This window comes from Martes martes, assembly GCF_963455335.1.
Source record: "Martes martes genome assembly, chromosome: 3".
Lineage (NCBI taxonomy): Eukaryota > Metazoa > Chordata > Mammalia > Carnivora > Mustelidae > Martes > Martes martes.
Window position 1 is genome coordinate 29995682 of NC_137890.1, and position 27530 is coordinate 30023211.

Below are 27530 nucleotides of genomic sequence, written 5' to 3' on the forward strand. Positions count from 1 at the left end.
ACATAAATCCTTGGAACCCAGAAATAATCCCAAGCCTTATAATCGCCATTAACTTAATTTGTTCTCATTAAACCTTAGGCCAAAATATTGAACGTTGACTTTAACTTTATGTGTTATTCTGGGTAGTTAAAAATGTGGGAAGAGAGGAAACAAATGCCGCCAACCCAAAATAGCACATCTAGTTTCCCAACAGAGGGCATTTCTTTTGTATCCATTTTAAACAAAAATCCATTTTTGTTATAGATAATGCTTTTGAATTAGTGACAACTTCCAATAAGTAAATATGTCTTCTTTTTGTAAAATGTATTTGGATTTTATAAATGCATGCCTTTCGTGTTACTGATACAGGTTCAACACATAATCCAGTAAGCAAGTTGAGAGCTCTTGAGGAATAGAAATAGAGATGGGAGCATAAGTTTGAAATTGGCTATTGCTTTTCTCTGATGCTAACCATGGGCCTAAAGTCTAGATTTTTCTAAATCTCAAGCATTAGTTCATATCAGAGTCATGTGGTCCTATCTGTGGAGTTTCTGATTCAGTAGATTCAGCATGGGGCCCAAGAATTTGCATTTAGTATACATTTCTGGGTGGTGCAGCTCACCTGGGGACAACACTGTTGGTCTGGACTAGAGTTTGAGCTTTCTTTTCTACTTGGTTATTTGGTGTTTATTAGACCCACATGTGAGAACCTAATTACGTGTCATACTGGTTTTGTTTTGGTGGTGGTTTTTTCAGGGGAGGGTAGGGAATCACATGGTGATTAGTTTTTGTGTTTAATTTTTTGTTTCGTTTAGTGGGGGAGGGGAGTGCTTGCCAGGGAGACAAGCTGAAGATTTAAAAAAAACAATACCCTCCCCCACCCTGTGTTATTAAATACTACTACTAAATAAAAGCTGTCATATGGTGAGAAGCAGGCACCTTGTTTGATTATTGTTATGGTAACACCAGTGATCATATTACTATTGTGATGCATTACTTGGCATCACAGCATCTTACTAAAGCTTTATTTATTTAACTGTTGTTGTTTTTTTTTTAAAGAATTTTTTGCTGATCTCTGGCTTGTCAATTAACAAATAATTGAAATATTTAAAATATCCATTAAAACCTGTATATCCTATTTATTACTTTGAATTACATGCTGATCATTTCTATTTCCTAGATCTTCTGGCATACCCTTGTCTTTTATCCGTTGCTAAACATCTTGTTTTATATATTTATTTGGCCAGGGGTTTTTTTTTGTGTGTTGTTTTTTCTTGTTAACAGTTGCAGATAGTGCTGTACTTCTTTGGTCTCTCTTTTATCCTTTCAGTGTTTGCTTCTGGTCTCTTCAGTGCTTTGATTTATTTTTCTGTTGAGGGATTTACCATCACTTTATATTTCTTAATTTGTTTAATTAGCTCAAAGATGTAATTTGACTTTTTTAAAACTAAATTTTTATTGAAATCTGTCTCTCTTTTTTCCTTTGATCTAATAGCGTAATCACATGAATATACTTTGGTTTTTTTTCATGTTATTCATGAAAATATAGGTATATATGAATCACTCTTACTGTCAGGGTAGCTTGATTGATTATTATACACCAAGCTTCTTCTCCTAGGAAACGGATTTTGATTTAGAAATTGTCTAGGTAAAAAAAATCATTCTTCTTACATCTATTTTTCTGTTCATTTTAAGGTTGGAATGTATGTTCTTAAGTATTCACGTAAATGTAAAAGTATCTTCTGTGTTCTGTACAAAGAGCATATAATTCAGAGGTGATCAGTACAGACATTGTTGCTGTTATTATGGGACTTAGCATCAGACAGTCGAACACATGTGATTGCAGATGTGGGTAAATAGTATGGGGGATATAGAGAGAGTTCTGGGAGTCTATAACAGGCTTCCTTGAAGATGTGACATTGGAGACTTGAAAGAAGTAGGAAGATGTTAACTGTGTTTCTAGGCAGAAAGGAGAGCGTGCAGTTAGTCTCTGAGATAGGAAGGAGAATGACTGAACAAAGATTGGCTGGAATGTGGAGAGTGAACGGCAGGAGGGCTTTGCCATAGGTGAGGAGGGAGGCAGGGACTAGACCATATGGAGCTTCATAGGCCATGTTAAAGGAGCCCGGTGGCTTTTGTTCTAGGAGAAATGGAAAGTCACTCACTGTCTCCTTATGCTTAAAAAAAGTTCTTTATTTTATAACACTTAAACTGTTCTTTTCCACTTGAATCTAACTTTTTTGATGACAGGCATTCTTTGTCTTATTTGCCAAAGTACTACCACAACCAAGAATAGTTTCTCATATACAGAAAGAATTCAATAAATATTTTCTGAGTAATTAAAAGATGAAGGGGCAGAAGGAAAATGATTGAAGGAAGGATGGACAAACGGAGGTAGTAGAGAGGAAAGGATGAGGGGAAAGAAGGATAGTTGGGAGCGAAGGGTGGAGGGAAGGATAGACTGAAGGATATACAGGCAAGTGAAGAAAGGGAGGGAGAATGGAAAGAAGGGAGAGGAGCAGGAACCAACTAACAAAGGAGTGAACAGATTTTAAATAAAAAACCAGATGTTTGGTTTAAAACTTCCCTTTGGCTATAAAGGGGCAAAGTGAAAGTAGGAGCTAATTTAGGAACACTTTGTAGTATTCTGATTCTGAGGTGGTTGGGAGGATGGATTGGAAGGATGGTCGTGAGATGGACCAAGTGAAGGCTTTAGGAAGCAAAAGTGACAGGCCTAACTGGGATGAGAGAGACAGGAGATGAGGGAGACAGAGGAAGGCTAGCTTTGTGAGTCAACGATAAACCACACATGGCCTTTTGGTTTTCAGAGAGTTGTAGTACACGAATTCTTTCTCTTGCTCTTTTTCCCTCTCCTTTCTTCATCTTCCTCAATTTTGCAGTCTTTTTCTGACTGTTTCTTTCTTTTTCTTTCTGTCTTGAGTGCTCATTCTATACGGATTTTCAAATTCCCCTTCTCTTCTGCAGAAGAAATTCCTGGAAGTCTTTGATTCCGTTTTGGGCAGAGTTGTTCAGGGGATTTTGTGTGGAAACTTCTTGTGACCATAGAAGGTTCAGGTGTTACTTTACCATCTTTACCATTAAATGGCTTTATCATTTAGGGAAAATCTCTTTATCTCCCTGTCTCAATTTCATTGTCTGTTAAAGGGGGATGGTATATGTCCTATTGACTAGAAGGTTTTTCTAGGGTATAAAATGAATTACATACTCACTTTATAAATACAAATGTGAATTGTTATTATGTTAGCAATAAAACAAGTTTACATTAAAACGAATTATAGCATGTGTTTATGTATTCTGTTGTTTTGCAAATACATAATTTTCTGGATACTTATCAACGTTTTAAGAAGCTTGTATTCTTCCCACTCTAAAAGGTAAAATAAGTGCAGTGAGTAGTCTGTTACTTGAGAGGATATTTCTTGAATGTGTGAATGCCTCAAGACAAGTTTCTTTTAAACAACCTGGGATAGATTCCATTTTTTTATTTACAAAAATAAAGGGTTGAACTAAATGTTCTCTTTTTATATAAATATTCTAACTTTGGGTGGGGGAAAGGATAACTAGAAAGGAACTAATGCAGAGTAAGTGTTCTAGGTGCCTTAAATATTTTTTTTTGTAATGAAGCAAGGTATAAGTAAATAAACAGATGCATGAAGTGTTCTGTATGTCGAATGAATGTAATTGAGTTTTATTTTATCCGCAGAGTCTCTCTTCCAGCTCCTTTTGGAAATCACTGTTCGAAGTACAGGAATGAATGACAGCACAGGCCAGTCTCTGACAGCACTTTCCTGTGCTTGCCTCTTTAGTCTGGTGGCTTCTTGGGGAGAAACAGGAAGGACACTTCAGGCCATCTCTGCTATCCTCACCAACAATGGCAGCCACGCTTGCCAAACAATACAGGTATTTCATTTATAGCTGCTTAGAAGGTTATAAGATGCCAAGCTGGAATTTCACCTTAATTGTCAATAGGAGTCCCCTGCTTTTTCTCACTCATTATAGTTATTTGAGCTATCCAAGGTTGATATATAAGTAATCCACAGCATATATAAAGGTAATAAAATGAAATTTGGCAAAAACTCTGAAAGCTTTAAACTGGTCTTTGTGTTGGCACCCCAGCCACCTCTTGTCTTGCATTGTCTTGTTCTCTGTCCTCCCCACCTCCCATCTTGCCCAGAATTTTTAAGTATTTTAACTAACCCCTGCACTGTTCAAGGATCAAGTGTACTTTTTTGTTTTGTTTTGTTTTAAGATTTTATTTATGTATTTGACAGGTAGCACAAGTAGGCAGAGTGTCAGGGAGAGGGAGAAGCAGGCTCCACGCTGAGCAGGGAGCCCGATGTGGGGCTTGATCCCAGGACCCTGGAATTATGACCTGAGCCAAAGGCAGCCGCTTAACCCACTGAGCCACCCAGACACCCCTCAAATGTAGTTTTTTAATGAATTCATTTGTTTCTGAGCTGCTTCAGCTTTACATAGAACATTTTAAGTTTTTAATATCTGACTGGAATAAGCTCTTTATTGTTGTTAGTAGTGGGAAATACAATTCTCCTTAAAGCAGACTTGATTTAATTCTTTTGGATTGTTCTGGAAATTGAGTAAGAAGTTACAGTTTTAAGTCTCTGTTACGTGCTCTTTACTGGCCTCTTGGTCAACCTCCAGAACAGATGGAAGGGCTGCTTCAACCCTGTTATTCGCAGCCAAAGATAGCAGAAGGGGAGTGTGGGTCATTTTCTTAGGCTTAAATCAGCAATATTGAACTCTCCTTGCCACACATGAGCAATCTCCTTACTCTAGATTTCTGGTCTTATTCTTTTCCCTCTTTCTGCCCCGCCTGAAATCTTCTTTTCCCTTTTTATGATCCTGAATTATTTTTGAAGTTCCTCTAATGCAGTAATGTTCAAAACTGTTCTGCACCTGTGCTTTGAGGTTTGGCAGAATTTTAAACACATGCTTAAAATACACAAATAATTCTTAAATTTTAATGAAATAACATAAACATTTACATATACCAAATTTTTAAAATACAGTGACCATAAACACATGAGCTTATTAGGCATTGTGTGATTTATTTTTGTGCATAGACTTATCTCAGAGGATATGAGGTGGAGTCTAAATGATGACTTGAATTGGCCAGTCCAGAGAGAGGAGGTGTTACTGTTGGGAATGTTGGGGGAGCCTGTTCTTGGTTTGCATGGGCTAAGGCAGGGAGATAAGAGTAAAAGTGGAATACTGAAGGCTGAAAGTAGTTTAGTTATAGTAGTTATAGTATTTAGTATTGTTATAGTTATATATATATAGTTATAGTATTGAGAGCTTTCAGCTAACAGAGATAGGACTTGCATGTATATCTGTCTGACTCTAGTATTATGCTTAATATGCACTGGTCTGTGCACAATACTAGATCTCCTGAATCAAAAGCTGAGATTCTCTATAGACCTGCCCCATCCCTGCATCCCTGTCTCCTGTCCAGATACCATACTACAGCCTGTTATCTTAACGTGGCTTACAGGGTGGGTTCCTCATGATTTGGCCTCATTCCACCAACCACTTCATTTCACAGAACCATCTTGGCCAGGCTGTTGGTGGAGACAGAAAAGTCTTCCCTCAGAGTGTATAACTCTAACATCTCAAATTCTTTTGGGATTCAAATGCATATTACTTATCTTGTTCCAAAAGGCTTAAGCTGAGAGTTTAAAGTAGGGCAGGGATGAGAGTACCATGAGGTACCTTATTGAAGGAGACTAAAATCCTTTTTGGAGGAATGAACTCCAAGCTTCATAGACTTCCCATGGACAAAACACATCTGAGCTCACAAACAAAAAGCACATGGAAAAAAAGGCACTATCATTTAGAGTTAGTAGAAACAAATACAGCAGAGTCAATCCTGCCTAGTCTATATATATTGAAATCATTTGAAATAGAATATAAAACATACATATTTAATATAGTTAAATTAATAAAAGAAAGTATCGCCAAGTATGATTAAGGAATAAGAAGATAAAAAGAATCAGAAGGATCAGAAAACCAAACTGAACTCCTGGAAATAAAAAAAACAAATAATTACAATCTGAAATTTAAAAGATGAGTTAACCATTGGATATAAAAGAGGAAGAAATTATTCAAAATGCAGCACAGAGAGACAAAGACAGAAGATATGGAAGACCAAATAAGAAACATGAATAGAGAATGAGAAAGCCTAATGTATTAATACAGTTTGAGTTTCACAAGGCAGTAATGCATTTGTGGAGAGCAGTACTTGAAATAATTGGTAAGGTTTTCCAAAATTGGTAATGACATGGAATCCTCAGATTAAGGAAGTCTAATTTATCAGAATAAATTCTCTAGGTCCTGCCACAATGTTGGTGAGAGAAAATCAGTAGAAGAAAAAAAGGAGGAAATCTGAGACTTCTTATTGTAGTACTGGGTTATCTTAGAATTAAGTACCCTTTTAGAAAGCATGAAAGAAATGGAGTCATGTTGAAGAAACCCATTAATTTCTGCCCCTCCCTATCTCCAGGGAGGTTATAATAAAGGTATTAATAAGGTTATAATAAATTTTTTTGAAAGTATAAATTTTTAGGAATGGGACATATTTTTTAAAAATAGAAATAGGGGAAAGCTTAAATTTAAGTTCCTTAAGAGGCTAATGCCCATAGAAAGTAAGTTGATTTTCACCTAAAACTCCAGATAGGATTTAGAATTAGAAGTAGTAGGTGCCTGAAAAGTGGTGGTGAGGTCAAGAGCTAAAAATTGATTGGAAATCTGTATAATGAAAAGTAGAGAACACCAGAGGTGTTCTTTTGCCCTTCCTAGCAACTGTCCTAGCCAAGCAACTGTCCTTCTCTCATACCCCAGAGAGATAGGTTTCCTGTCTAAAGAAACTGAGCCAGAGAGACCAGGGGAAACCAGCCACAACTGAGAGTGGAATTAGGAGCTAAGCTGAAAATGGAGATTTAATGAAAGTCTTTCTATTGATGATGGAATTTCAAAATCCTCACTAAATTTCCAGAACAGTGCCTATAAGACTTACTATAGCTTCTAGGAGAAAGACTGGCAGATTCTTCTTTGGAGAAAGACCAAGAAAAGACCCACAAATGCAGACATTTGGAAGGGGGCCCTCCACTGAAACTCTCAATCTTAGTGTGATCATTTTGAGGTGAGCTCAAATCAGGTGATCTGTCAAATCCTGTCTATTCATAGCAAGCTTCCTACCATTTTTTTTAGTAGCTTACTCTTAAAAGTGTATAACTGGATTATTTGTCTTTTGGGTGTTGAGTTTGGTAAGTCTTTATAGATTTTGGATACCTACCCTTTATCACATATGTCATTTGCAAATATCTTCTCCCATTCTGATGTTTCCTTCCCTGTGCAGAAGTCTTTTATCTTGATGAATCCCAGTAGTTCATTTTTGCTTTTGTTCCTCTTGCCTCCGGAGATGTGTCTAGTAAGAAGTTGCTATGGCTGATATCAAAGAGGTTGTTGCCTCTATTCTCTAGTATTTTGATGGTTTCCTGCCTCACATTTGGGTCTTTCCTCCACTTTGAATTAATTTTTGTGTATGGTGTAAGAAAGTCATCCAGTTTCATTCTTCTGCATGTGGCTGTCCCATTTTCCCAATACCATTTGTTGAAGAAACTATCTTTTCTCCATTGGATATTCTTTCTTGCTTCATCAAAGTTTAGTTGACCCTATATTTGTGGGTTCATTTCTGGGTTTTCTGTTCTGTTCCACTGATCAGTGTGTCTGTTCTGGGCCAGTACTATACTGTTTTCATGACTATAGCTTTGTAATACAGCTTGAAGTCTGGAATTGGGATGCCTCCAGCTTTGCTTTTCTTTTTGAAGATTGCTTTGACTATTTGTAGTCTTTTGGGGTTCCATACAAATTTTAGGATTGTTCTAGTTCTGTGAAAATGGAATAATTTTAACTTCTATTCCTTAGTCTGGATCAGAGCAGGGTTTCATGAGGGGTGTTGCCAAGTGGGAAAAGTAGAAATGGTGTGTTTGTGATTTACTGAGAGAAGCGTGGGAAAGGAACACGTAGGGGTAGGTATAGAGAAAACAGCAAACGCAAAAATAGGGCAGTTGTTGACTTAACTAAAAAAAAAAAAAATTAAAATTACACAAGAGGGAAATGTAATGTTATGCAGTTTGGTTCATGAACCATGACTACAGAGTCATAATAAGTGACCTTTGAATACTAATGTAACCAGAAATTATTATATAGCTCAATTTTGAGGATTTGGGATGGGAGGAGGGGCATCATCGTTCATAATAGACACCAACAGAGAAAGTATCTCAAACAAAAAAATGAACAATGGAAGCTTTGGCATATTATATAGGAATGTGTATAGTGATTCTAGGTAAAACAGCTGTAAGTTTAATATAGCTGCTTCTACGGAGAGAATTTGTAATATTCAATTATGTATGTTATCCTATCATATCTATATATATTTATACTATCTATACATATAGCATATATTATTTTGGGTGAGTCAGAGGCCATAGAACTGGAAGGGGTGGAGAATATATCTGAGAACAGTGGGTCACTTATCTCTGTGAAAGCTCTTCCCTCTACAAAGTGCTGTCCAATAGAAATATTATGTAGTCTACATGTGTAATTAAAATTTTTTATTAGCCACATTAAAAAGGTAAAATGAAACAAGTGTGGTTAATTATGTATTTTAATGGTGTATTTCACTCAACATATCCACAAATCAGTTCAACATGTAATCAATGTAATACTAAGATTCTGCGTTCTTGTTTTTATACTAAGTCTTCAAAATCCAGTGCGTATTTTGTATTTAGAGCACTATCCACCTTCCAAGAGCTCAGTAGTCACATGTGGCTAATGGCTGCCATATTGGAAAGTGCAGCTGTAGAACTGTGACTGAGTGGTCTCCTGGGGTCTGGCTGTGATGTTGGATATGGTAAAAGAGTGACAAAAGATAAGGAACAGAATTTCCTCTGCTGGCGGAATGCTGGTCCCATGCTGGTGACTTGACAACTCAGTTAGTGTTCCAGATATTTAGCAGGTCTTTGATAAATATTGCTATCCAATGATAAATGAAGGCTGAATGAATGCACAGTTAACACAAATGAGTTTTCATATCATGGAATATTGTTGATGTTAATGGGCGTTATTCATAATGGAAAAGCAAAGGGGAAGAGAGACATTGGAAATTTTGTTCCATCTGTAGAAACCATACCGCACCATTCTCTTCAGCTTAAGTCTGTGCTTTGTTATCAGGAAGTGTATTAATAATTATGCATATCCTACAAAAGATATTTTGGCTTGTGTGTATTCTAATCCAGCATAATTTTATTTATATCCAGTGTTCATACTTTTTACTAATCTAGTATATTTCCATCTGCAAAACTTGAAATCATAGGCAGTACTTGTTATTGGTGTTTGGGGGAAAGATGCATATTTCAGTATTTTCAGCCAAAAATGCAAGTTAATATTCTTTGAATTTGATATTTTTACCTTGGACTCTTGAGATTTGCTTCTTATAGGTAAACTTCTGGTTAGTAGTTTTTACTGATGTGCCAAACCATGATCATTCGGAACAATTTATTTTCTCATAAATAGTAGTTTTTACTGATGTGCCAAACCATGATCATTCGGAACAATTTATTTTCTCATAAATGGTGATGTATCACTGAAGTATCTTTATTTCGTCTGTTTTGTGTTTGCAATACTTAAAAATACCTATTTGTTTCTTGTCTTTTAAATAGGTGCCAACGATACTAAATTCCCTACAGAGAAGTGTACAGGCAGTATTGGTGGGAAAAATTCAAATTCAGGACTGGTTTAGCAATGGCATTAAGAAAGCAGCTTTAATGCACAAGTGGCCATTAAAAGAAGTATCTGTTGATGAAGATGATCAATGTCTACTTCAGAATGATGGATTTTTTCTTTATCTGTTATGCAAGGATGGATTATACAAAATAGGCTCTGGATACAGTGGAACAGTTAGGGTAATGTGGTTCTTTATAGTTTTTAATTATAACAGAAGTTATATCCGTCCTGATTTGTGTTTTGTTTTTTGCTTCATTTTTAGATTAGAGTACTATTTAATTTTGATGTAATAATACTTCTTTGAAAATCATGATAGAAACATAAGTATTAAATGTCATGAATTTTGTTGTTTTTCATTGATTATTAATTATGAAACTGTTGATGGGCTAATTTTTTTGTTACATTGCAGGGCCACATATATAATTCTACATCTCGCATCAGAAACAGAAAAGAAAAAAAGTCTTGGTTAGGGTATGCTCAGGTAAGAGAATATCTGCAATAAACTAAGCTTTTCTTTCCTGTCTTTTAGAACATGTGGCTTGTACTTATTTGATCGGTAAATAATGTCACTTCTGTTTAAACAGATACAGTGTATTTTTAATAATATGGCTAATAACAGTGTCACAGTGTAATATAAAGAACATTGGCTTAGAATTCCTAAGAGGTTTACTTTTAGTCCTGGCCCTGATCCTTACTACCTGTGTGACTTTGGACAACTCAGTTAACTTATTGGATCCTCTGATATTTAGCTATAAATTGGGCATAAAAAAGTCTTCTGTAGGAATTCTTATTTAAGTGGATCTCTAGATAAAAATCAGAGATCACAATTACCATTAGCAAATATGAATTGGGGCTGTATCTGTGTGACCTGAGTCCAAATTAGAGATTCTTACCACTAGACCGTTTGTTTTAAGTCTAAATCAGTACCTTCTGGGAAATAGTGTATGGTGTGCCCAGTGAACAGCTACCTGTATGGGGGATCATGCAGAATATCACCAAAGAGGAAAGAGCAAAGCCTGTGTTACTTTTTTACTGCTGTGATCTCATCACCTGACTAACATGGCCAAATGGGTGTCAGCAGTCAAGATACCTTACTGTACCTCCCATGGAGAGAAGCAGGTGAAGGACAAAGGGCCAGAAGGTTCATTTCCATTCTGTCCCTTCCTTAGAGGTAAAGTCCAAGGTCCCTTGTGGGAGGATATAGAATAAAGATAACCCTACATACCTATATTGCCCAGCTCACAGCTTATTGTCATCATCAGATGATAAAAGATATTTGAAAGCATTTTGAATATTAAAGAAATTATTGTTATATGAAAAATAATTCTGTATTAATCATTGGGGAGATTTTGAAATTAAATTTTAAGTGTCAAATTAATTACTCAGTGATTGTTTCTTAAAATTTAACCTGGTTCAAAACATCTCATCAAATTTTTATTTGCCACTATAGTATTTTATGTAAGAAATAAGGATGTAGAAAAATATTCAGTGGCATATCATTCCATCTAAAACCACTATCCTATTCATTTCTAAATATTAACCAAAATATCTTAGGTATTTTTCCTTAAAATATTTGTTAAAGTAACAGTGATCATTTCTCTTCTTACTTGGCAAGTGATAAAATAATTTGAACAAAATGTCTATACTGTCCTGGGTGGTATATCTAATGTATGGATCTGAGAATGTAAAGGTTAAATTGATACCCAATAGTGTACAGTTCCTTCTCTCACTAAAGCATACCCGTGTTCTTATATTTTTAATCTTAAATCTGTTTTACATATCAACATTAACATATTCCCATACCTCATAAAACTATACAGACCTGTATGACTACTTTTTCTGATAAGTAGCTAATGAAAAAATATTTTAACACATAACACAGCAAAATTTTTTGTTGTACACAGGGTTATTTATTGTATAGAGATGTGAATAACCACAGCATGACAGCCATAAGAATAAGCCCTGAAACACTGGAACAAGATGGTACAGTAATGTTACCAGGTATGTTATTCAACTAGTCATTTGTTTTCTTCACAGGTGATTTTAAGAGATATACATGTTAGGCCATTTGGACATATAAAAAGTGATTAGCCAGGAATAGTGCTTGCTTACAAATAGGCCGAAAAAAATCTTGACATACAAAACATTTTATGGTCTATATAAAAATGCATGTGAGGAAAAGAGACATCAGCAATATAGTATGAAGTGTTTTCATACTTGTTTCCAAATCACTGACCATCTGCAGCCTGATCCCCTACCCTCACCCCATCAAGATAGTTTCAGCTGCCAAATTAGGGGGGGTGAGGTTACTTTGTTGCTCCTAATAAAAGGATGACTCGGGCTCTCCTGTAACTTGGTATGAAGGACCCTCTATTAATTTTTATTTTTTGCTTTAACAATGTTGCACTTTAGGTTTTTCTCTTTATGTTAAAGGGTTTCCAGACACATTTTAAATAGATCAGGAATTTTTTTTAATTCCATCATTTATACTTTTTAATTCTATTCTGGTAAGGCACTTTGGATACTATTCATTTTGCTTTAATTTTGAGGTTGCACATACGTATTTATCACTTAAATGACTGTATTTATCACTTAAATCATTGTCTAAATTCTGGGGCAGTGGATCTTAAATTTTGTGGAACACTGGGCAAATGCGTAATACATTATCCATTATAAGGTCTTTGAATTTGCGTATACCTTTAATGCATAATGAAAGAGTTTGCTTATATTAAAATCTTAACTGTTTAATGTATCTATCAATAATCTCATGGAAAGCATAAATATTACTTCTAAGCATTTGACCATCTGAAAATGATTGAGAACTACTTCTGGAGAATACATTGGGAAAGATAATTGCTCCCAAGCTGCTTTGTTAATTTTTCAAAATATTCTTGTAACTTCCATCAAATATTTATTCAAATGTTGCTATGCATCTATATATCCAAAGTAGTATACATGACACTGTGTTAAGGTAAATGCCACATTTAATGTGTGTTTCACAAAAAAAGCTACTTTAGAAAAACAGATAACTTATTAAGGCCATTTTATAAGTAACTGTCTTTTCAGATATACCTACAGGCTTTTGTTTTGTTTTGTTTCATTTTTTTCTCTTTTAAATCACAAGTCCTGGACAAACCATGTCTCTACTGATGGTGATGATAATGATAATTTTAAAATAATTACATGCATCCCCATATATATGCATATATATGTATATACACACATACATATATACATACTTATATTAAAAATAATCACATTTATTGTATAAGTGTCATATAAGAAAAAAAATCAAAACTAATTGTAACCCCACTTCCCATGTATGATCACTGTTAGCATATTGGTAAATGTCCTGTCTTTTTTCTATGTGTGAATGGACAGTGTTGTAAAAAAGAGGTCATGTGCTACCTAATGCTTTCTGAACCTATCCTTTTCACTTAATATTATGAATATATTTCCAGGCCATTAATTAGTTTTTCACAATATCATTTTAATGTTACAAAATATATTTCATTAATTAATGTATTGGAATGGAAGTTCCTTCCAATTTTTTACCATATAAATTACACTGTAATGAGCATCCCTGTCACACTTTGTGCATGTTACTTTAGAATAACATCCTGGAAGAAAAATTCTTAAATACACTATCCCCCCCCAACAGATGAATATTAATATAAAGAATTTTCTTCTTTATACACTGATCAGTTAATAAAGACTGTGACTGAGAAGATCATTTGAAAATGGCCTACCTATAGCTGTTTTATTTATTCCAATGTAATAATAACTTGCTAATGTGTTTATTCAGTTTAAATCACTCTACATCGTTTAACATATGAAATGCAACTTTTAATAGTACAAGTGTGGCTTTCTGTGTTTCATAATACACACCATATCCAAGATGAAGAATGAACCAAACTCTGGGAGGACAGTCCTGTGCCGTGTATCTTCCTAATTGGCAGATGTTGCTTGATATTTTCCTGAAGATGCTGTCTTATAACGTTACATGCTGGATAAAGAAAGGATAAGAAGAAGATCTTTTTGAAATCATGCAGCAGGAAGACCTGCCTTCAAGCCTGAGGAAGCCTATCATCATTTTTCCATTTCTTTGACCTGGACTGCAGTTTCTTCAATAGCAATTTTTTCCACCTACCTAGGGGCAACTTGGTAGTTTTCACATCCAGAAGAAACAGAAATAAATTGTCAGGTTCATAGATAATAATGAATATGCCATATTTAAAATTGACATAATCTGGTAATTCCTTGAGCTTCATGTGCTAACCAGTCTTGGATTCTAACTTATAAATAAGTTATTTTCAACCTAGCATTGATGATCTTAGAACTCTTTTTTTCTGTTGTCATTTTAGCCTTCATGTGTTGGCATATCTTTTATATTGTACCCTTATGTCATTTACTGTCTGTGTCTGGTGACAGATTGCCTCAGATCATGAGAATTTTTGCCAATCTTCTTGCGCCGCTTCACTCCTCACCCCTGCATTTATCTGAAATTATAATGAGTTTTTCTTCTTTGCTTTTTAGTTTAAAATCTTACTGCTTAGAGCTTGAGAAGCATCTTTCTTGCGCCTCTTTGTATTCTGTACAGTGGACTAGGAACTCTTTCTTTCGATTTCTCCTCTCTTTGATTACCAAGTCTCTTGGGCTACCAGTGGGCCTTGTCTCCCAGTTTCTATTTCCAGTTTGTGATCACTGAATTCTCTATTTGGTAAGGGTCTGCCTGTGTTTTGCATATTTATAATAAGGAAGTATGCTAGTATGAAGCTCCTGGGCAAAGATATGGAGTAATCCAGCTTATTTGGGTGGGCTCCATTACTGCATTCCAAAACCAGAATGTTATGTTTTGTTGATTCAGGTGCAAATAGAAATGAAATATTTTTTTGTATTGTAATTAATGGAGAGATTCATCCTAGTTCTCTGTAGTTATTTTGGGAGGTGTGTGTGCTCTTATACTTGCTTGCTGAACATTTGTTTTTCCAAAAGGATACAGTTTATACTTAGATGTTGATTTTGCTTGTAGTTTCATGTTATTTAGTAGCAATCACTAACACATGTCCCCATTGTCCTTAAGAATACTGGTATCCCTTGTTACAATGGCACTTGTGCATTATTTTGATCAGAGTGTATATGCACTGTTCCACAGAGATTCATACAGTATTGACAAAACACATTATTCCAGCCAAAATATGTGAGTGCTTTCAGACAAAGGAAATACATAAGCTTAGATGTGTGTGTTCTACGAAGCAGATGACCATTTAAAAATGTATAGCGTGCTATGGGGTTCCTAGCTGGCTCAGTCAGTAGAGCATGTGACTGTTGATATTGGGGTCCTGAGTTCAAGCCCCATGTTGGGCATTGAGCTTACTTAAAACACACACACACACACAGACACACACACAAATGTATAGCATGCCAAATGTTAAAAATGCTGGGAATGAGTATTAAACTTCTAAGTAGAAACTGTAAAACGAGTTCTGTTTAATAAAGCAAGGGATATCTGTAGTTGGATACCATAGACCTCAAATGCAGAAGCTTTTAGGTCTATCTGTATTTTTCTGTGACACTAATGACTGTGATGTATGTCTGAGGGTAGAGTGTTGCCTATATCGCATGTGATTGTGTTGAAATGATTATAACCAATATTGTAATTTGTTCATCATGGTGCATGTTTATTATCAGACTATACCTAATACTAAATCATTTTGAAATTAGGTGGGCTTTCAGGTCCTTGATTAGGGAAGATTTATAAGTGTAAGCATAAAATGTGATAAGTAATAATAGTTGAATTTTTTAGTTTCTGCTAATTTGTAATTCTTTATTAAAAAGCACAGTATCCCTTTAAGTTTAAGTTTATCCTTATTGCGTGGAGAACTCTCATTCTGACTTCAGCAGAGGGGTAAAATCATTTTGTGACCTGTTTAGTAATATTGTAATATAATTACTTTTTCCTCTTTTTGTACAGATTGCCACACTGAAGGTCAAAATATTTTATTTACTGATGGAGAATATATTAATCAGATAGCTGCTTCAAGAGATGTAAGTACTCTGAATTATGAATAGTTGGTATAAAAGGATCCCTTTTTCATAAATTATTTGATCTTAATTAGACAATAGAAAGCCTTGAAAGACCAATTTATAAACATATTACTCTGAATGTTTTCTTTCTTGTAGGATGGCTTTGTTGTCAGAATATTTGCCACAAGCACTGAACCTGTGCTACAACAGGAATTACAACTTAAACTGGCCAGAAAATGTTTACATGCCTGTGGTATCTCACTATTTGACCTGGAAAAGGACTTGCATATTATAAGTAAGATAGCCAAAAAGCCTTTCTCCCGTATTTAAATTTTCAGATTCTTTATTCTTTTGAGAATTAATATTGTGTTTTAAGCAATAGTATTTTGGTGGTTATTTTGCTGTTACTATAAAGCAACTTACAAATTAATATGTGTGAGTGGTTAGAAAATAAGACCTTTAAACAGAGTGTGCTATATGAACACCATTTTAAGAAAGTGACTAATAATTTTCCCTTTTTCATTTTGAATAGAACAAATGAAAATAAACTTAATCTGATAAGAATTATAGATGACATTTAGGGACATTACTTTTTATGTTCTATCTTTATTCAGTTATTGAAAATTTTGAAAACTTGTGTTAAAAATATTACTACATTGGGGCACCTGGGTGGCTCAGTGAGTAAAGTCTCTGCCTTCGGCTCAGGTCATGATCTCAGGGTCCTGGGATCGAGCCCCACGCTGGGCTTCCTGCTTGGAGGGGAGCCTGCTTCCCCCTCTCTCTCTGCCTGCCTCTCTGCCTACTTGTGATCTCTCTGTCAAATAAATAAAATCTTAAAAAAAAATTACTACATTAATAAACATAGTTCTGTCATTGAAACCTTTGTTATTTGAACAGATTTTCAACAAAGCCATAGAATAATCTCATAGATTGTGAAAATGGTAATTGGCTTAATAAACTGATTAATAATCTTTCATTTAGATACAGAAATAGAGACAACCACAGAGTATTTCTGTTTTAATATATGTACTCTTGCAGTGTCCTAGTAGTAATTAGGAGGATCCTTAGTTCCCAGGAGGCTCTCAATTTTGATTTGCCATGTTGTTCCAGATTTAATGGTGCCATTTTTAAATTGTGGGATTCTTTGTAAGACCCACTTTTTTGACTATTATCTCATTAAATGTAATAAACTTGACATGAGTGGCTTACTTTGCATATTTTATTTAATTATGTTGTGTTTTTGTAATTCTTTATGGGAAAGTACAGAATTGAAATTATAGTTTTAAAATTTAAAAATCCCATAAACTAATTAGTAGTTTGTGTAATTAGACAGTTGTAAAATATGTCCTATATAATTATTTACTCATAGTTTTGCAATTTGAAAATGTGCATAAGGGTCTTTTTGTATATGCACACATATGTATTCAAATTCATGAAGTAGCTACATGAAATGTTCTTCTATAGAAAAACATGCAACAAAGAATCTGATATACCTTAATTCAAGTATCTGCATGGTATTGTTCAAGTCCAAATGAACCTGTCTGGACTAATTTCACCAAGCTTCATATTTCTTCATTTGTAAACCAGGCAGTATGGTTGTAAGGATCATATAGGGTAAGGTTCATGCACTCTATAATGCCTGACACCTAATAATGCTCAATTAAAATTGCTTCAATCATTCATTTGTTCATTCAAGGAATATTACTGACATGGGTTTAAAATATTTTTATGTTTGAAAAATTAACTGGGCACTAGTTTGAAACAAATTAAAAAGCTTATTGTAATTTTATTTTCCCTTGGAGTGTAGTGTATAGTTAATTTTTTTTTTTAAGTCAGGCATATGACAATTTGTCATCCTTGTTTTTTTAATTGAAGTATAGTTGACACATTGTTACGTTAGTTTCAGGTGTGGAACATAATGATTCAGCAAGTATTGTTATCTTGTTTTTGAATGGTATTGAGTTGACTTTTTAATCACTCAAAATAGTGCAAAGTTATGATTTACATTATTCATGTTTAAAATATAGTAGTATTTATTAGTCTTGTATTATCAGGTACAGGATTTGATGAGGAGTCAGCAGTACTTGGTGCAGGACGAGAGTTTGCACTAATGAAAACAGCAAGTGGAAAGGTAAATTTCTCTTTAGGATCAAAAATGAACATTCTGTGCTTTATGAGATAGTCAATTGGTATAATCAGTTGATTAGTTTACCTAGTTCACATGTTTAAACATAATATTTAAAATTTTGGTTTTAAATTGTTATTTTAATATGAAATTTTATTCATGTTGAAGTAGTATACAAGAAAATTATGACTATAAGAGTGTAAAACTATAAACTTTATAAAATGTTACATTTTTACAAATGTTTATTTTAATTATGGAGCTCTTTAATTTTTCAACTTGGAATGAATTCATATTTTGAGTTCATTTTGATGAGCACATTTATTGCAAATATCTGTAAATGTGCAGAAATATAGAGACTACAAGTTGGGGAAGTAGGAACAAGTTTAATTAAGTCACAGATTGTAGAGGTCAATCTATAGAGATAGAAGTTTGTTTATCTAATAGATGTAAGGCTAAAGTAAGGTAATTAAAAGAATTTTGAAAATTAAAATTACTAGGCAATTATGGTATATTTGTATGTAGGGTTTTTTACACTGGGAAAAAATGTTGAGAATTTTATCAGGTTCCTACTGTTGTGAGATTAGAGTATATTTGTGAAGTATATTTATTCGTATCTATTCAGGAGATTTATAATGGAAGATTTTAGGCATCCTGAGTAGATATGAAAAAGCTATTAAGAACTGGATCTTTGGGGGAAATATGTATATTTCTCTCCTGCTGAAGTTGAGTAGTATATAAACAATTTGGTTTCAGGTTATTTTTGTTTTTCAGTAAGATACGGAAGCTTTTTTTTTTCCTCATGTGAAATATGGTACACTACTCCAAAAAGCACTGTAATTCTCTCTCTCTCTTTTCATATATATATATATATATATATATATATATATACAAGATATATTATACAGGCAAGTACCAGAGTCTTGGAATCAAGCAAGGTGGTCCTTCAGCAGGAAAATGGGTTGAGTTACCAATTACAAAATCTCCAAAGATTGTACACTTTTCAGTTGGACACGATGGCTCTCATGCCCTTTTAGTTGCAGAAGATGGAAGCATATTCTTTACAGGATCTGCTAGTAAAGGAGAAGATGGAGAGTCAAGTAAGTTGACTGATCAACAGTAAAAATATTGTGGAATTTATTAACATGAGGTATATCAATTTCAGTAGCACTAACCTCACCAAATTAATAGAGGATTTTACATTGGGGCATAATCAACTAATTATGTGGTAGTGTTGTATTCACTAAAGAACTGTAAGTGCTGATTTCGTTCTAGAGTTCATCCTTATTTAAAAAAAAACTGATGATGCTTTATGGATACACTGCTGTTCATCTGTTTTGTTCATTAGTGTTATTTTAAAAAGCTTATTTATTGCAATATATTATTTTAGGAAGCCCAAAATTTTATAAGGAATGTATATTTCAGAATGCAGTAAACCTCATGTAACCTGTGTAATAGTATTCGTACGGATCACTATTCTTTTTATAATTTTTCTGTAATGAAATCATTCCTAAGCAATGAAAACAAACAGTTTTGTCTCTGATCTTTCCTATACTTTTGTTCAATTTTTCTCAAAGTGTCATTTTTCTCTTTTTGTAACTTCTCATATACTTTATATGTTTTAGAACAGTGGAGTAGTGTCTTATGAGGATTAGGTTTGAAGTCAACATCTAATGTAAAAATCGTGTGTAAATAAAAGTTACCTGGAAAAAAATCCTCACTTTATGTGTATGGCCATATTTGAGAAACTTCAGCACTGCCAGGTTTTCCTTCTAACATTTGGAGGACATTGTTCTTTCTTTGAGCACTAGGTAGTATAGTTACCATATACATGTATATGGATCATGTTTTATGAAAAAATATAAGGGTATTTTTAAGCCCCAGAATTGTGCCCAGCACAGTAAAATGTTTTTACTCTGAAAGGCATCAAGAACTGGTATTGACTGAAGGAACAGAAGATTGATATTTCCCATCTTTTGCTCAATTCAGGAGTTTAGTTTTTGAGAGCAGAGGCTACTTACATCATCATCCACATTTAAATTTATTTACTCTTTCTCCATATGTATATATTTCCCCTTCTTACACAGTTTCATTGACTGGGTGTAGCTGCTTAAATATGTGTTGAATGGACGAGGAACTGATTTTGCTTACTAGGATCCAGCCAGCATAAGAATACATGTGAGGTAGAGTTTGAAAGAAAATCATATATATGATAATGGAATAGTTTTAATAATGTAAATAGCCAGTCTAGAGATTGGACTCCCCAGAAGCCAGAAGTTTGGTAGGAAATTATAAAATTCTCATTGGAAATTTCAGTGTGTAACAAAGAAAAGGATCTGACAGTGATAGCCTAAGTATTAATTAACCAGATGAAGCTTGCAGGTTGACTCATTTTAATTGACATATTGGGAAGCCCAGGCCTTTGTGAAAATAAATAAATAAAGTGTATCATAAGTGCATATATTTTGGGCTTTTTAATATAAACCATTGTTTTTATTTATGCATAGATGCCTTAATTTTATTTGTTTTGTGTTGTTTTTTAAGCTAAGAGCAGACGGCAATCAAAACCCTATAAACCTAAAAAGATAATTAAGATGGAAGGAAAGATTGTGGTGTATACAGCCTGTAATAATGGAAGTAGTTCTGTTATTTCTAAAGATGGAGAGCTGTACATGTTTGGGAAAGATGCCATTTACTCTGACAGTTCAAGTAAGTTCAACTTAAACACATTTCATTTATGCAAAGGAAGTCCAATACTAGACATTATATATTGGAAAGATAGGTGTAGAAAATTAACAGTTGTAGCATGCTTTCTCTAAATTTTTCACATTTCTTTCCAAACACAGTATCTTGTGATTCCTTCCTGTCGTTCCTGGAACAGTGTCACTGGTTTCATGCAGGGCTAATCCCAGAGTGTGGCTAGTACAACTCTACCTTAGCTATTACTTTGTTTGGAAAACTTTCCCTAGACTCATTCAGATGCTCATGTGACATGCTCTTTGTGTACCCTTGGGAAATGATTTTCATAACATAACTGATTTATAATTGATGAATTATCCATGTTCCCCATTAGATAGTTAGGGAGGGACCCTCTGTCTTATTTACTATCGTATCCCCGGTTCCCAACACAGTATCTTATACATGGGTCCTAAGAATTACTTGTTAAGCAACTCTGTGACTGATAAACCAAAAGTGTAGTGAGTGGATGTGTGGGATAGAACTAGCCAAATAAAGACTTTTATATTTATAAGCTCTACTCTCAAAAACTTGTTATATTTGGTTACTAGATTTTCTTTCTAGCTCTTAAGAAATGAGTATGATTGTGACAGCCCACTTGGTAGGATTTTATATTTGGTAAATATGTAAAGCCTGTGAATTTCTTTGTGAAAAGGAAAACAGAATTAATGAAATTTCTGGTTGGAAGTTTAAGTGATTGTCTCACTGCTGGGGAAATGACATATGTCGCACAGTTCTAGCGATTAAGTCGAACTGTACTCAGGTGATATGAATTAGCTTAATGTGGTAATATTTAGATCCTCAGTTGGCCTCAGCTGTCAATCAGAATTTGGGAGTGGGCTCCTGTATAGTTTAAAAATAATGTTCAGTGTAGCTATTGCTTGCTAAGATCCTGTTAGATAGCACTGAAAAAAACTTGTGCACTTACTCAGTATATACTTATTGAGAACTGACTGTGTGTCACAGCTGGGTGGACAAGGCAGACATGGTCCCTCTCTTTTTGAGGATCTGAGAGACAATAGGGCATATTACAGCTTACGTATTAGAGAGGTGTGGTTTAATGGTTATGGATATAGGCACAAATCCCAGCACTGCCACTTTTTAGTTGGCTAATAACTGGCTTACATTCCTTAACTTTTCAAAGATTACTTTCATTTTTTTTCCATCTTCAAAGGGAGCTAAAGATATGGTTCATATGGTTGTTATAAGATTATAGGAAATAATACGTATGAAATGCTTAGCACAGAGCCTGACACATGTAAGGTGCTAAGACATGTCAGCTAGTACTGTTAATAATAATAAATAATATTGCTAAATATACGTATCCTTTTCAAGCATGCTAAGTACTAAAAATGGGAGTTTTTAAGCTAAAAAGACCGAAGTAATCTAAGTGGAAGAGAAGGTCACCTTAGGAAAGTAATATCTGAGAAAATAAGAAAATAATATGGAATGATTTTCCCAAAGTGTAATATAAGAATTATATTATTTATAATTTAAATAAAACAAATACTTTAATAGGTTTTTTGGAGAAGTCTTTATTTTAGTATATATTGGAAATACTCAACAATCTTTGAATTTTACTGTTGTTGCTACTTGATGAGGTTAAAAATGCTTGGTCAGTTTAAAATTGATGCAAAAATATTAAGATTGTATGGGTGGCACTTGGTTATGGCAAATAGAATGAAAGTAACGTGAATAGTGAGGAACTGGCGAAACTAGTTAGCTGTTAGATTGTGGAAGAAAGCACCTATAGGTTAAAAATGATTGAAAAATGCTACTTTGGGACATCTCACAGGTTTCTACAGAAACAATGTGGTTTCAGTATACTCTAGCAAGTGTTTTATTGTGTTTTCAATCCTTTTTATTTTTTTAAATTTTAATTAACATATTATGTATTACTAGTTTCAAAGGTAGAGTTCAGTGATTCATCAGTCTTATATAATACCCAGCGCTGGTTACATCACATGCCCTCCTTCATTCCTTTTTAAGGCAAATCAAAGCGGATAAAGTACATGATTTATAGGCTTCTTTGTGCTTGGACCAGGAAAGTTTGAGAACTAGTGACCCTTCTGAGAATTGTTGAGAGTTTTGACATTTAAAGCAAACATTCAGGAGAAGCAGGCATGAGCCAATGGCCACAGTAAAAATTTGTCCCAAGTCTGGATGATAATGTTTTAAGATTTTGGAACTTCATTACAAACTTACAAAATAAATTTACTGATACCCTACCAGTCTTTTGGCCACTTATTTCTCATTTTGGTGGGTTATTTTATCCCAGAAATAAATGTTCTGCGTTGAGGTGGTCCTTGTAGAATACTGATAATTTACTGGACTCAGAAAGGTTTTATTGTTGTTCCTTACCAAATCTGTATCTTTCCTATAGGTTTGGTAACAGATTTGAAGGGCCATTTTGTAACTCAAGTAGCTATGGGAAAAGCTCATACTTGTGTTTTAATGAAGAATGGAGAAGTTTGGACATTTGGTGTGAATAATAAAGGACAGTGTGGACGAGACACTGGTGCCATGAACCAAGGGGGGAAAGGTAGGTGTTGGACATGTAGATATAAAATTTTGTGTCATCTTTTCATAAGTTTTTTAGAAGAGAAATCTTACTCTTTTCAAAACAAGTGGCTCTTTAATTTCATACTTATAAAATAGGAAAACCACTGAATTTCTTATTTATTTAACATTATATCACTGAAACAATTGAATATACTTTAGGCTTTTAATTTTTGAGCAGATGAACTTGAGTGTTTTACTTACTTTTTTTTCTTTTAAAGTTTATTTATTTAAGTAATCTCTGTACCCAACATGGGGCTCAAATTCACAACCCCAAGATCCAGAGTCACATGCTCTTCCGACTGAGCCAGCCAGGCACCCCAATTTTTTAAAATTTTATATAAAGTATGGTAACACCTTTTGATTTAGCATTTTGAGTGACCTAAATTATTCTAGAAAAATGCATTTTTCAAACTCTTCATTATTAGTTCCTTTTACACCACACATTTTCAGTTTTAACCATTTTTGACAGCAGTCTTTCTGGGAGATATTATCTTCCTGTTTAATAGCACAGGCTACCTGTAATTAGTTCCTGACAACTAAAAATGATTCTTAAGAATACCTGGCCCTTTACCAAGAGCTGAATTGTAGATGCATCTTACTCACCATATGCTTTGCCCTAATACTCAGGCTATTGACAGGAAGAAGTGTTTATCCTTTGTCATGTTTGTGTGCTTAAAATTTGTTTATATTAGTATATATAAATCTAAATGATTCCTGTTAACTGCTGTGTAAAAAAACCATACCACTAACATGACACCATTTATCCATTCTTCTGCTGATTGATGAGTTTATTTCCAATTTTTCACTCTTATCAATAATTTCAAAACCTCCTTTATCCTGGCAAACATGAGTGAGTATAATTTAGTATACTAGTTATACTAGTATAATTTCTGGTGTTGTAGATTTCAGCTTTACTAAATTTTTCTTGGAAGAGGTTGTATCTTTGATTTTCCACATCATCCAGGATATAGTATCAATACTCAGATTTTTGTCAGTTTGATGATTATGACATTGTATAGTTCATTATAATTTTTTATTTGTCATATTGAAGTAAAACATACATGTGGCCAAATATACATAGCATAAGTGTAGATCTTGGCAAATTTTCACAAGCTGAGCACATCCCCGTAATTGGCACCTACTTCAAGAAATAGTATATTAGTGGCAACCCAGGAAGCCTCCTTTATGTTCCTCTCCAGTTACTACCTTCCTCTCTAGTTAACACCATAAATTAGTTTTACTTATTTTTGTACTGTATATGTATATACAGAATTATGTCACATGATTATGTCTAGTTTCTTTTCACTCAACTTGACAAGATTCATTTATTTTGTTACAGGTATTTATAGATTATTCTTTCTCATTGTTGTATAGTAATCAGTTGTGTGAATATACCACAGTGTTTGAATCTTTTCAAGTATTAAGGCATTTGGGTAGTTTCTAGTTTCGGTTATTAGAAATAGAGTTGCTTGCTTTGAACATTTCTAGTGAATGTGGGTGAAAATTTGTATGCTTTTCTTTTGAGCGTATAACTAGGAGTAGAAAGGCTGGGTCCCTCATTTTTCTTTTAATTTGCATTCCTTGACTATTAGGAGAATGTTAGACCATACTCTCAAACTTCTTGGTTTTCTTGCCTTCTTATTGGTTTGTAGGAATTTTTGATATGTTGTATGTGTTATGCATATCTTTGACTAACTGGCTTATCTTTTTACATACTTATAGTTTCATTTGTGTATGTAATTTCTACATTTTGGTGACAAGTTTTTCATTTTTCTTTATAAATTTTTGCCAATTGCTAGTAGTGAGAGGATGTTCTAGAGGGGTGGAACTCATGGCTTAAAGAATGGTTGGGAGACACTCTGGTCTGGAGAATGACAGTTTGGCAGTAAGGATGGAAATGAGGGACTAAAATCAACAAAAGTTAAAAGTATGATTGGCAGAAAGTAACAGCTTAGAGGTATTCCTGCCTTCCCTCTTTTTGCAGAAAGGAAATGAGAGCACTTATTTGTGGTTCCCATATTAAATTTTGTTTTTGTTGCTCTTATATTTTAAGCAGTCCTTTGTATATTCACTTAGATTAGTGTATGTTATATCATTTTATCAGTTTTTTAGACATGGGAGTAATCTACATAAAAATTATAAATTGATCTGTCAAATAGGGTTTGGAGTTGAGAATATGGCAACAGCAATGGATGAAGACCTGGAAGAAGAACTAGATGAAAAAGATGAGAAGTCCATGATGTGCCCTCCAGGCATGCATAAATGGAAGCTGGAACAGTGCATGGTGTGTACTGTCTGTGGAGACTGTACAGGTTATGGAGCCAGTTGTGTCAGTAGTGGGCGTCCAGACAGAGTCCCTGGAGGGTAAGAACATGATTAATACTGAAGAAATAAAATATTAGTGGAAAATGTGCACAACACATTTGTTTTCAAAATTATTCCAGAGAGTATTCTACTTTGTTGTTTCTTGAGGGCATATTGGCATATACATGTAATTCTAATAATTTTCTGTTACAATAACTTCTAATTTAGTGTCAGTTTTAATTAAGTTGCCTTTCTCTCATTTGATTCATTTAAACCATTATTTAAAAACAAGTCATAGGGCCCCTGGGTGGCTCAGTCAGTTAAGCATCTGCCTTGGGCTCAGGCCATGATCGCAGGATCCTGGGATCGAGCCCTGTGTCGGGCTCCCTGTTCAGTGCGGAGCCTGCTTCTCCCTCCCGCTTGTGATCTCTCTCTAAAATAAATGCCAAATATCTGTGCTTTTTTGTTGAACATTAATCTTTTCTGGATGGAATTATCAAATATCATATGAAACAATTCAGGATATATAATTTTCTTTTAAATTAAATTTATGTTCACGATTTTAGGTGTTCTAGGAACTGTCACTTCTAAAGTTACGTTATACTTATTTATATTTATCCTCTTTTGCTTTTGTTGGACCTGTTTTTTCCTGCTCGGGGTCCCATGTTATCATTATTTTAAACTTTATATGTGAGTTTGGCAGAATCAGAATGCAGGTTTTCCGCTAGAATGTTGGGAAGAATTTTATACTTGGCCTAACATATGAAAATAAATCATACATAACAGGCCTTTTCTTTTAAGCTAATGGAATATGATTTTTTAACAATAAGTTTTCTCTGAACTTAAGCAGTTGGTAAGTATCATAAATCGATTTTTGAATTCTCTGATCCTTCCTAAAATTATTATTCTTTATGTGCCTTTCCCCCAGAGATCTACTGTCAGTTTTCAATAATTATTTATAACTTAAACCTGCAGACCTAAATGGACAGTACCTAACCAAATACAGTGATTTCTTTATTAAAGAGGCAAAAATGAATGAATGAATTAAATTAACATAAGAAAGACTATATGCCAGGACACTCTGCACTATTAAAAATGACTTCAATTATTATACAATTGTGGCTGTATATCTTAGAATAAATTTAGAATGCCACATTATCTTTTAAACTGTGCACAGACAATGTAATAGGCCCATTAGTTTATCAGTTTTTACTCCTGTAGTTAATGATCATCCAGATTGTCAATAGTGCTTGCATTTTAAACCCAGGAGTTTCACAGGGCACCTAGCTATGTCTTTCAAAACTGCTACCAGGGGGATCCTTTCTTTGGTACCACCACAAATCTGGATAACCACAGGCTCAGCAAAGCTGTCTGAAGGTTTTCAATTCTGATCCAGCAATAACATTAAAGCTGTGACTTCTGTCTACATCTGTGTAATAGGTGACTAAAAAGTTAGTTGTTCACTGACCCTGTAGGCAACTTCTGGAGTATTCTTGTTCTTTTTATGTTGTAATCCAGTGTCATACACTTGTTCACAACTGATAGAAACAGGACAAAGGAGAGGAAAAGGACCATGTAATTAACTGGATACAGTGAAAGAAGAGAATGAGAGATGATGGCATTTAAAGGAGGGAGAGAAAAGGAGACATAACATATGAAGCTAGCAAGCTGAGCTCACTTACTGATGGCTGTACACACCTTCCTTAAGTTAGCTGGTGGAGAACAGTGTTTATTTGGTAACTGACTAATCCACCCAGACCATTTAATAGTAAGCTACTGGTGCTTTACTAATTGTGGTAGCTTTTAAAATATTTGTTGATAGTGGTTTTGAGGATGGCAGAATCCATTTGTATTTTCTGTTGAAATATACCAGTTATACCTATGAGGAACTTAATAAACTCTTGTTTTTAGTTATTCTATCTGTTCATACCTAGTCAGTTCTTTAAAATTGGCACATCCTGATCTAAAGGGGTGATTTCAT

At 34.3% G+C, this 27530-nt stretch overlaps 1 protein-coding gene across 2 annotated transcripts in view; it reads left to right on the forward strand.

Annotated features, from left to right (window-relative positions):
- MYCBP2 (MYC binding protein 2) overlaps nucleotides 1–27530 on the forward strand; it is a 262432-nt gene that overhangs the window by 44095 nt on the left and 190807 nt on the right. For both annotated transcript variants that reach the window (XM_080798126.1, XM_080798127.1), the window contains exons 5-15: nucleotides 3701–3897; nucleotides 9735–9977; nucleotides 10208–10279; nucleotides 11703–11799; nucleotides 15773–15846; nucleotides 15982–16120; nucleotides 17880–17956; nucleotides 18843–19047; nucleotides 20492–20656; nucleotides 23067–23225; nucleotides 25405–25609. In XM_080798126.1, the coding sequence (XP_080654252.1) occupies nucleotides 3701–3897; nucleotides 9735–9977; nucleotides 10208–10279; nucleotides 11703–11799; nucleotides 15773–15846; nucleotides 15982–16120; nucleotides 17880–17956; nucleotides 18843–19047; nucleotides 20492–20656; nucleotides 23067–23225; nucleotides 25405–25609 (1633 nt within the window). The remainder of the gene's footprint in view (nucleotides 1–3700; nucleotides 3898–9734; nucleotides 9978–10207; nucleotides 10280–11702; nucleotides 11800–15772; nucleotides 15847–15981; nucleotides 16121–17879; nucleotides 17957–18842; nucleotides 19048–20491; nucleotides 20657–23066; nucleotides 23226–25404; nucleotides 25610–27530) is intronic.